The sequence below is a fragment of the Elgaria multicarinata genome, chromosome 1, assembly GCF_023053635.1.
Source record: "Elgaria multicarinata webbii isolate HBS135686 ecotype San Diego chromosome 1, rElgMul1.1.pri, whole genome shotgun sequence".
Classification (NCBI taxonomy): Eukaryota; Metazoa; Chordata; class Lepidosauria; order Squamata; family Anguidae; genus Elgaria; species Elgaria multicarinata.
The window spans coordinates 47,497,953-47,510,265 of NC_086171.1; the positions used below are offsets into that span (position 1 = coordinate 47,497,953).

A 12,313-nucleotide genomic window follows, 5' to 3' on the forward strand; every position below is an offset into this window, starting at 1 on the left:
TCAGAATCAGGGGCGTCCAATGGAAGGAGGACTGACTTCTGAACATTTCGAATTACTCCGTGAGCCAGGGAGCCTATCCTGTCTCATCAAACTCTAATGTTTCAAGTGCAGATGGTCTCTGGGGTAGATTAGAACTAGATTACCTATTCCTTTATAGACTAAAAGCAAGACCTTGGGCACTCGCTCCCTGAATTATGGGCATCAGTAGTCAGTTTAATGCTTGGTGAACACTCATGATAATTCACAACCTGTCAGGAAGCCCATAAACACTGAAAGTTTGACTTTGTGAATGTTGCAATAATCAGTCAAGTATGATACTTGTCCTTGCAGGGACCACTTCTTTCCTGCAAATGAAGAGATACATGGAATGCTAATGCTTTGGCCATTGCTTCATGTCTTATATGAATTTGAACTAACTGGTGGAATCTTGCTTTCATCCGCTTTTTCAAGGTAGCTTTGTGACACCACAATGGTGTTTTTCCCATCTGTTTGACTGGTATAACCCCAGACTAAACAGAGACTTTTAAAAATGAGGGCATCATAAATTCAGGGTAGAGCAAATAATTGAAAATGCAGCATTTGTTCTGCAGCATATTAAAAGTTGCAGTGCAGGACCTCCATTAGGTTTCTATTGATCAGGAAAGGCTTTCTCAATAATAAATAGTGTACCTTAATTCCCTTTAGGCTTTTGGGATGGATCTAAGTACACAGACGGAAATAAATCCTATTGATAAGATTGGCTTCCAGAAAATCTACATGGGATAATGGTATTAAATCAATCAAAATATACATCTTGAGTAGTGTTTCCCACAAATGAAGGTGGAAGAAGTACATGCCCATGGGCTTCCTCCAAATATTTGTTAAAACCTGGTTTTGCTTTTTTCTATTTCTTTCTTTTTCCCTTCATCATCTATCCCTTTTTACTCGTGTTGTACCCTGTTTCTTTGTGGAAGCGTGCTCCTTTCTTTAATTAATTGTGCTTGTAGAGTACTAAATGCTGCCCCAAAGGTGTCTGCCCTCTTTGTCCAAGAGGGGCATCTGGATCTAGGAGTGATAGGCTATCAATTATTATAGTAGCTAAGAGATGGGGAATCACTGGTTCGAAATTCATCTCAGCCACAATGAAGAGGCCTTCAGCAAGCCACTATGTTGTTAAAACATCCTAAAATCATAGGATAGGATTGTGCTGTAATGTTCTCTTATTTTAATCTAAAAGAGGATTGTCAATGTTGGTGTCCTGCCTGGAAACCAATCCCAGCATTAGAAGTCAATGTCGAGAAGCCATTGGGAAGCATTCTGTGAAGACAGGGATTTCTCATGTAGCTGTCAGTCAGCTGGCTATTGTAAACCTGCAAGGGTCTCTAAGGGTCCAATCCTACGCATGGAAAAGTCCTACAACTCCCAGTATTCCCTAGCCAGCTCTTGTGGCTGGGGAATGCTTGGAGTTGTAGGACTTTTTTCTGTCTAAACGTGCATAGGATTGCACCATAAGAGGATGTAATTTCCCAGCGTAGATAAAGCCCTTGCCATCAGATCAATGCCTAGTGGCATCCCAGGCAAAGTCATGACTTCATTGCTTTGGCTGCCGATGAGGACACAAATGATCAGAGGAGCCTGTCAACTAAGGGGGAGTGAGTAGTGATTGCTCAAAGTCTCCACTGCCCAAGTGAGGTTTTACATTTGGTAATTCCACTGTAATTCTTCCCATAATTCCTTGCTAAAAGAGAGAGAAAGAAACAATTATATGCAATATAGCTTCCAGTGTCTATCTGCTCCTTTTTCTTTGAAACATTTAGTTAAACACACTAGAAAATATGCATAATAAATACTATTAGCAACCAACGACAGACTACAATGAGTGTACAAAGACTTTTGAAACTATTTCAGTTCCGGATGTATTCTGAACAAATGCTATTGTTCAAGGATCATGGAAATCACTAAAGAAAAACAACTTGGTTAACATATATGGTTCTTCTTTGACAAACCTTCTAAGAGCAACAATTTTGCTAAATCCATTGGGAGTTCAACTTGATTTGGTTAATGTGTGTGCATCCATCATAATTTGTTGTTTATTGTCAAGGCAGATATTCGCCTTCTAATTGATGGATAATACTTGGGTAAACATTGTCTGCCTGAGTCCTACTGAAATGAATGAGACATAAGAACTTACTGTGCTTCATTCCCTTTGGATCGTTGGCCGATTGAACTTTCTCTGGATTGGGCCCACTGTACTCAGGCTGCAAAGCTTGTTCTTCTATGGAGGAACTGCACAAAGGATCAGCACTTGCATATAGTGCATTGTTTCGAATGCCAGACAAGCAGCAGGGAAGCAGAGTTTCAATCCCCATTGGTCATAAGTTTCATTAGATGACCACTCATTCTCTCTCAGTTGACCTGCCTCACAGGGCCCATTCAGAAGACACCTTAAACCACGGCTTTAACCACAGTGAATAAGGCTTTTTTGCATTATTTGCCATAGGTAAAGCCATGGTTTAAGGTGTCTTCTGAACACAACCTGGCTTTCTGGCTTAACCACTGTGGTTAAAACCATGGTTTAAGGTGTCTTCTGAATGGGGCCACAGTGTTGTTGTGAAGATAAATTGGGTGTGGAGTACATTGCTTGCAGGTCCTTGATAGGGATGGGTAAATCTGTCGGTTTTGCTTTCTCCCATATTTGGATTTTATAAATCTCAAGTTCCTTCTTCTCCCAAATACGAAGAACTTTGCAAATTTTTATTGGAAATGAACTGATATGAAATTCTCACAAATCTGGACCAGTCAAATTCAAATAAGTACAGCCAGTGGAGGCTGGTGGCTCCAATTTCAGTGGGGCTGTAAATCCATTCCAGGTTTTATTCAAAACCAGCCATAACTCTAAAGGAGTTAGACATGGTGCTGAACCTATTTTGGGACTAGGGTTCAGCACCTTGCACCTTTGAGCTACCAGGCTCCACTGCGTACAGCTATTCCCGGCATGGAGAGGACCATGACGTACCTGCTTGCCATATAGCTGTTAAAGATTAAGCACCTATCAGGAAAAAGAAGTGGCAACCATAATTCAGCACTGATGTGGTTGAAGGCACAGGGATTCAAACCCAGACTTTAACAGCAGAGTATTCAGAGCCCTGGGCCTGGATGGACAAAGCTGTCAGTTTCAGTTTCTCCCACATTCAAATTTTGTAAATGTCAGGCATTGTGAATTTGAGTACATCCTTATCAAAACAAAACAGAAACAAAATTCTCACCCATCTCTGGTTCTTGGAAGAAGGGTGGGGTAAAACATAATAAATAAAATAAATAAAATAGTGTTGCAGCTCTTTCAAAAGAGTACTATCACTCATGCAAGAAGGCAGCCACTTTAAGGAGTGGCAAATTGGCCGTAACATACTATTTCTAAGATGGTCGATTATGATTCTGAAACAAACTAGGGGGCTGTCTAAATGCCCATAAAGCCCTGGTATGGTTGTGCGGTGGCGTGGCATCGATTATACAATGCAGCAGCAATCGTGCACCTACCACGGGGCTTTCCGCCAAAGATGCAGAGAAAAAAGTTGGGGACTTACCCTGACTTTTTTTCCAGAGCGAGGTAAGGATGGCACGTCCCCATTGGAGCCTCGCTCTGCAGTCACAGCGGAGGCATGGCCGGATGGATAGAGACCCCTGATTGGTCACCATCTGCCTGGGTATGGAACAGGGGACGTGACCAGCATCAAGATCAGCCACCGCCACCTCGCAGCAGTGAAAGTGCGGGGTTTGGGATCATCGCAGTGGCAACCCGCCACCAGAAAGACAGCGCTCAGGGCCATTCCCAAGCAGATAATGGTCAGGGTTTGCATATGTGTGATTACAAGGAAGGGATGGATGTGTTTATTATCTGACATTTTGGGACTGAATATTTAAGAAAATGACTGCAAATTATTCTAAGTTCCTAAAGGCAGAGAAATGTATTTATTACTTGAAATAAATAAAAAAAACATGTTATTCTCTGAATATTTTCGAAGCTGAAACATTTCATTCCTGCTCTATATAAATGTTTATTACTCCCTTTCTGCTCAAGGAACCAAATTATACTCCAGCGTATATCCAGGCCAGCCTAAGAGGCCTAAGTTTAATGCTGCAGGAAATACTGAATCATTAATGTTAATGAAACATTATAATGAAAAGTGCAAGCAATAAAAAAATTAGGCTTTATTGTGTTAATTGTTTACTAGCTGACAGCTCAACAACACTTTGTCTGAAAAGACCTTGAAAGTGTTCTATAAATCTAGAGTATTCCCACTGATTTCCAAGGTATTAAGTTCAGATTTGCACTAGATTAATGGAGATAAGTATTTGATCAACCATCAGATATTTTCCTGTCAAAGTCTCAGGACTACCACTTTTCACTCTTAACCATATTGGCTCCTCAGTCCTAAACACATTTAATTTGATGTACTTCAATTGATTTCTTTCTAAAACCTCCCTCCAAATACGATTGCTTGAATCATAGCCTTGGTGCTTATGTATGATGCCCCCTGTTAAATTCCTCTTCCAAAGAATGAGTTGTCAGAAAGGCATAAATACCCAGGCCCTAATTCTGCCAAGGATTAAAGCTCTCATTATTTAAGGTAACGAGGGTCTCTCTCCCTCTCTGAACTAAAAAATTGATGCTTTGGCTGGTTGTGACAGTAAAGTGAAATTAGACTGCAACCATACAGAATTACCTGAAAGTAAGTCCCATTCAACTCAACGGAGCTTATACCTTAGTAGACATGCATATGAATGTGCTGTAAAGTGAACATAAGGAACATAAGAACATGAGTGCCCTGCTGGATCAGACAAAGGGTCCATCTAGTCCAGCACTCTGTTCACACAGTGGCCAAACAGCTGTTGGCCAGGGTCTGACAAAGCAGGACATGGTGCAACAGCACCCTTCCACCCATGTTTCCCAGCAACTGGTGCATACAGGCTTACTGCCTCCGATACTGGAGGTAGCACACAGCCATCAGGGCTAGTAGCCATTGATAGCCTTCTCCTCCAGGGATTTATCTAACTGCCTTTTAAAACCATCCAAATTGGTGGTTATCACTACATCTTGTGGTAGTGAATTCCATAGTTTAACTGTGCAGTGTGTGCAGAAATGCTTCACAGAGCGCATAGTTAAATTTAATTATCTAGCTTCTTACTTAAGAGTAATAACACTTATGTCAGTTGCATAATGTGATTCCAGAATGAAGGAGTTAACAAACTGCAACGAACAGCAGAATCCTATGCATGTCCACTCAATCAGAAGTAGGTCCTATTGAATTCAAAAGGACTTACTCCCAGGGAGGTGTATAAGATTGCAGCCTAAGTCCATCCTGAAACTTTCTAAAAATGATAGCTAAGGGGGCCTATACAATAATAAGGTAAGGAAGTTCCATGGCCCTATAATTCAAGCACTGCTTCTGTGGCCATAGCTAGACAGGATGAAATCCCAGGGTGATCCCCAGGATCGTCCCTGTGCATTCACATGACGCACAGGGGATCCAGGCATCAGGGAGGGATGATCCCTCCCTTGCCCCGGGATCTCAACCTACCCTTTAGGCCTGGTTTTTCCCTGGTCTCAGGCTGAGCCCGAGACCGCAGAACCTGTGGCTGGGCACCGTGTTTTGTCCCAGCTCCTCGTGGTTCCTCGCGAGGAGCTGGGACCCACGCATGGGGCGCAGAGCTCCTGAGGAGCACTGCGCCCATCGGGGTGGGGGGAGTGGGAAAATATTTTTTTTTAAAAAAAAAAAAAAACCTTACCTTTTGCACACAAGCGCTCGTGCTCATCTTCTCCTTTAAGAAAAAAAATGGTGGGCGCAACACCTCTCCTTCCGAGGCCAGTGCACGCCACGTGTAAACAGAAGGGGGAATCTCATGATAAAAACATCACGCAATATCAGGTAGGTCTAGCTAAGGCCTGTGAGATTAAATTTTCAACCTCATTGTCTCCTTCTAGGACCAATTGCACCACAACCTCCAACCTGTGGCAGTGACAGATTCACTTGCATGTACGTGAAGCAGTGTGTGCCTCTCTCTGCAAAATGCAATGGAGTGGAAGACTGCACTGATGGGACTGATGAAATAGCCTGCCCTCCTGAGACACCCACCACAGATTCTCCAAGGCTGTGCAAGGAAACGGAGTTCCACTGTGCTAACCAGTGTATCCCATCACTCTTGAGATGTGATGGGGTATCTGACTGCAGGTTCAATGAAGATGAAGCTAATTGTCGTAAGTCACATGTTCTCATGCAGCTGCGCCTATGGTTATTTTCTCAAAGATCATTGGGCGGACAAAATCCACAAATGCATATTAATGTAGAATATTATGATTCTACAGATAATATTTGATTTTAAAAATCTAGTATTATTTGATATGGAATAATACATTGCATGGACTAATGTCAAAGATAAGCTGAAAGTCTTATCAAAGTGCTTAGAAGTTCCCAATAGTCATAGAAAGGTGGTGGGTATGTATGCAGAAGATCTTTCTATTGCTGTATTGATTTTATTTATTTATTTATTTATTTATTTATTTATTTATTTATTTATTTATTTATTTATTACACTTATATACCACCCCCATAGTCAGAGCTCTCTGGGCGGTTTACATGATGGTGGAGATATTTAAAAATAAATAGTTTGCCAATGCTTCATAACCCATTTCTATATTTTCCCCAATTCTAATGTCTGGTTGAAGTGAGGTTAACTTTTTGGGGGGATGAAATATCATGTATAAAAGGATTCTTTGACCTCACTTACTGACTTGTTGTAAATATCAAAATGGTTAAGACACTTTGTTAAGAGATAGGTAAATTGCAATTTGGTGAACAACCTGGCTACTCAAGGCCTAGTAGGCACACAGAGCCATCCACTAGGAGGCACCCAAATAAAACAATTTAATTTTAGATGAAATTTCTTTGGAATGTTGGCCTGATCCAGAGCTCCTAGAGGGCAATGGAAGGGAACCCATTGATAATGTGTGACAAACTTGTTGATTAAAAAATGACAACTGAAGTCACAAGGCTGAGTTAAAAATGTGGCCTCACTCCAGAGCTCTGACTAAGATCTGCACATGGAAATCTTATATGAGGGGGTTTCTTCACACTTCATTGGAGGGGACAATTCTATTTTTGCAGCCCCTTGGATTGATCCTCTATTGAAGCAAATGTAATACCCCTAGCAGACAAGATCTTTAATTGCTTGTGTTTCTGAAGGATAGAGCAACAAATAAAATCCCATCATATTAATAACTCTGAACCCAAGTCCATTAAGACTGAAATCCTATGCACGTTTACCTGGGTAGGTCCCATCAAACATAGCAGGGCTTACTTCTGAATAAACATGCAGAAGTTTCTGCCATAATTTACTGAAAAGCATCACACCATATTTTGTTTATCTTTTAGTTCAGGGGTGGGCAGATGATAGGTCTGGATCTACAGATCTATGTATATCTGGGTGATCTGCAACCAATCAGAAGGATTTCTGGCTCTCAGTTGTTTAACGATATCAGCAACAAAATGACTCTTCTCTCCAGGAATTTATCCAACCCCCTTTGAAAGCCATCCAAAATGGTGGCCATCACTACATCTTGTGGTAGTGAGTTCCATAATTTAACTATGCGCTGTGTGAAGAAGTACTTCCCACCAATCAGCTTCAGGGGATGACCCCGGGTTCTAGTATTTTGAGAGAGGGAGAAAAGTGTCTCCCTAGCCATGTTCTCCACACCATTTATAATTTTATATACCTCTATCATGTCTCTCCTCAGCCTCCTTTTTTCCAAGCTAAACAATCCCAGTTGTTGTAACCTTCCCTCATAGGGGAGATGCTCCAGCCCCTTAATCATTTTAGTTGTCCTTTTCTGCATTTTTTCAAGCTCTATAATATCCTCCGCGCTCCCCCTGCTCATCATAGGATGCCCATCAGACTCTGAGTTTGGAGGCTGACGGACACCTGGATCACTAAATTACTGTTATTGCTTTTAAAACTTTTTTTTAAAAAAAAAATAATAATAAGTCTCTATAATCTGTTTTATCATTAGTTTTTATTGTATTTGTTTTTTATTATGTATGTTGCTCCAAGCGCTTCAGTTCAAGGGTGATTCATACATTGAATAAAATAATAATAAATAATAAATTCTGCAAGCTTGAAGTCTGCCCAGCCCTGCTTTAGTTCGTTAGACTTCACATCCTGTAGACCTTTATTAGAACTTTGGCACTGTCTTCTGGAGCTGGCAGTCATTTACATTTCTATATGAATTTCAAAACCATATAATAACTTTGGTGTTTTTGACCTTTTTTAAAAAAGTTGTAAGATATCACACACACACAAGTGGGGCTTCTGTCATGTAAAGCACATTGCTTCCCATCCTATTATAATTCCCCAGTCTGTACCGCAGGCCACCCAGATTATTTTTGGGGGGGTGCGCCCCAGACCTTATCAAGTGAAAACTCTTTTTCCCAGAGAAGAAGCTAGACTGAGAAAAATAAAAAGATCTGTAAAGATAAAACATAAATCCAGAATGAAAAGTGAAACGATCTCTCACTCAGATTTTTGGAAGCTCCCGACTACTACAGCCACCACAAAATTCTTGCCATATGTGATTTAAAGATTTGTGTAGACAAGAGATTTCCGGCAGTGCTGACGGAGTGATGGTGTTGCATTATAGCTATTAATATGGTGGGTTTTATTTCTTGCTCTATCTTGTAGAAACATGAAATTATTCTTTATTGTTACAAATACTGTACTTAGCCAGTCCTTCTGCTGCTCTGAATTCTAATCTCACATGGTTGTTTTTTTTTAAAAAAAACACAAAACAAAACCCTGCATGTTTTAAAACAATAAAGAATAAACATTAAATTAGTGCTCATGATAGGTATACATTAGGGGTGTGCTCTCCGACCTGGAATTATCTGGTAACCATGAACTTCCATGGAGCATTCAATCTTCCAGAGCAGAGAGTGGCCGCTTCCAAATCCATCGATTAATATCAGAGTGGAGACGTGCCCAATCAAAGCTTCTAACATCTCTGAAATTATTAGACTGTTTTTCAGGTGTCAATGGTGTGTGTGTGTGTGTGTGTGTGTGTGTGTGTGTGTGTGTGTGTGTATGAATTGAATATCTCCACATTTGAAAAATGCTGAGTAAGGTGAGGGGTAGCTTTGATATTGACATTTGTGGCTAACCAGGAATTGCCACAGTGCTGTCCATGACCATGTTCTCCTCCAATCACAGTGTTTGAGGGAGTGGGAAACACTAACTAGCTGCTGATTCTGGCTGTGTGGGGGGGGGGGAGAGGGAGCCCATTTCTGCTCGGACTCATAGAAGTCAATCGTCCACATTTCCACAGTATGAAAGTGCTGCTGGGCTAGCTGGCATCCTGAGTGAGAAAGCTTCGACACTTGAGCCAGGCACAATCAGGCTCTTTATTTCAGTCAAACTATTACTTCTGCTGGCTGGTTGGGCTTCCAGTGCAAGGGCAGGGGATCCATTCAATAGATCTGGAGGGCACCAGGTTAGAGAAGGCTGGAGGAGAAACTTCCACCATCAGCAGTGGAGCTCTGCATCAGCAAAGTAAAGGCTAAAAGTTCCCTCCATAAATGTACAACGGTGGATTAGTGTGTGTGTGTGTGTGTGTGTGTGTGTGTTTAAGTGGGATAATGGTTTGAGGGGCGAATTTAAAAATTCCTTAAAAAATCAAGGCGTGAATGGATCTGCTACAAAGTTGCCATGTCTAAAGCCCTCCTTAAGAGCTATTGTCATGCCAAGTTTCATCTCTTTATCTTTAAAAAATGAGGGAGCTGTAAGCATTTGATTAATTTCCATTGACCAGAGCGGTTATCCGGAAATGTGTGGTTCTCTGACGGATAATACGATGGGGTGGAGTAAGCGGAGCTGCTCTGAAATTGAGGCTGAGAATCTCCCCAATGGAGCTCTGTCTCGAATTCTGAGTCAGAAAAAACCCACTTTGCACACCCCAGTTATACATTGTTCACATGCCCAGCAGAGTGCAGCTTAGCTATTTGCAGCTCTGAGTGAGAAATTATTTTTTTCTGTCCTTTGTTTTGCAGTCAAAAGATTCTGGGCTGTGTCCCTATAAACCTTGAAAGACAGATAAAATGTTAACAGGAGGGGGGTTGTCTGTGTGTAAAGGGCTGAGATCTGTTCTCCCACCCACACCAACACTGCCCCATGGCACAAACAAGAGTAGCAGCACCTGCAAAAACTTCATTAACATTCATGATCCTACATATATTTAATATCAGCATCATGAAACTTTAATAGGAAGGTGTTAATTGTCTCTCACAAAAGTCAGTTTTAACTATCAGAGACCGTGGACTGCATGCAATATTCATTAAGTGCAAAGCAATGTATGCAACTTAAAGAAAAGGATAAACATTAAAATGGTCAGAATTGTCCAAGAGTTATAGCTAAGTCTTTGCCAAAAGATTAATTATATGTGGACAATAAAAGGCCCTTGGGTCTCAGTCTTGAGGAATCCCTCCTTATTGTCACAACTGACCGGCTCAAATAATTCATTGACAGCAATCTACATAGAGGATGATGTTTCTGCACATAAAACAGTTGTATTATGTGTGATAGAGTGCAGAGTGGTTGGCAGCCATTTGGATCCCTGCATGTGGCAGCCTGACCTTAAGCATCCATGAGAGCAACAATATAGCCAAAGTCTACAGCTGCCAGGCTTGAGCCTCCCTGTAAGGCTCAAGATAAAGCTGTACACAATTTCCCTGCAGGGCTATCTTTGCAGTTTCTTGGGTCATCTGACTGTTTCAGAGCCCATCTATCCTACTCCCACAGTACTGTCTGATGTCCTTACAATGTGTGCATTGAGCTTCCGATATACTGCTTTTGACCAATATCATGCACAGCCACATGCAATACAAGGCCTTTTTTTTAAAAAAAAAATGGATTCGTTTCTAATGAACATGAAGGAGGAGCTGATTATTTTAGGGATATAATTACTTTCTTGACCATTTGATATGTTACAGAACAATCCCGATTTGAGCCAGTAGAGAGTGATAAGGCAGATTGACAATGGCAGAATTAGCTATTCCAGCTCCAGGGCTGGAATAGTTGATGGGCCTGGTTTGGGCCTATCTGGGGGAATGGATCAGGTTTGGATCCAATGGATCCGAAACTGACTTCTTTCTAACCATGGAATGCCCCATTTCTGGTCTGGCAGAAGAACTGCCAGTGACAGCTTTCCACCCATCCCGGTGTATCTGGGACCTCTGCCATGGCAGCCCTGCCCAGTGACGCTCCTTGGAAAGGCACCAATGCACCATTCCATCTTAACCCCCCTCCGAACCCCCTCCAGCCATCAACATTAGGGGGTTGGGATTGTGCTCTTAATCACTGGCAAATCTGTGCCCAAATTTGTTTTCTACTGGTTGGTTACAAATACAGCAACTATTCATTTCTAAGGCTCATGGCGAGCTTTGCTACATGAGGCTGCTCGCTGTTGTATCTACTATTGGTTTTATCACAGAATTGAGCTCTGACTGCTACACAGAGAGCTTTTCCTTTCCTGCTTTTCTGCTACATAACCTCTAGGTGGAGCTGTGCTGTAGCAGAACAGCTCAAATATGCAAGGAGAAACTCTGCTTTGAGAAATAATACCCCATTTTCCCTGTTCTAAGGAAAAAATGGGAAAGCAAATGAAAAAATGAAAAAAAACCACAGTTGAAACTGGAGGATCACAGCTTCATTTAACAAGCCCATAAACAACTGTGAATATCAAATCATGGGCACACAGCAAAAGCCTCGTGTAGAAAAGCTGGTAATGCAGCTTTCAACTGTGGGTGGCTTCACAACACCATTTGTTTGTTTTTCTCACTGTAAGATGAGTTTTTGAACACTTCTAAAAAGGTTGCCTCCGCATTAATTAGTCTGATCAATTTTTATTAACAAAAGTAACAGGAGTAAATAGAAGTCAACTAGTTCTCATAAAATTGAGCTAATTGAATTAATCCTGCTCAGAGTTGAACCAACCAAACGAATCAAAGTCAAAGTAATTAATGTATGAAATCCTATAATATGCTGCTAAAACTGTGGATTCAGTCAAGCCAAAGGATATTTGATTTACCTCAGTGTTCTCCCTGTGTGAGATCTGACTGAATCTCTGAGATGTGACATTACGGGAAGACTCAAATTATGGTCCGAAGATCCAAAGATTACGTAGTCACAAAGTCCATGTTCACTAATTATCTGCTGTAATTTCAATGATTATATATATTTTAAACATCCCTGGGAAATGGAAGAGTAATGTTATTTTTGAAGTGGACCATGT

At 41.2% G+C, this 12,313-nt stretch overlaps 1 protein-coding gene across 1 annotated transcript in view; it reads left to right on the forward strand.

The window, feature by feature from the left end:
* The window catches only part of MALRD1 (MAM and LDL receptor class A domain containing 1), a 288,950-nt gene that overhangs the window by 234,709 nt on the left and 41,928 nt on the right, over positions 1-12,313 (forward strand). The window contains exon 32 of the mRNA XM_063121247.1: positions 5,963-6,235. Coding sequence (XP_062977317.1) covers positions 5,963-6,235 — 273 coding nt within the window. The remainder of the gene's footprint in view (positions 1-5,962; positions 6,236-12,313) is intronic.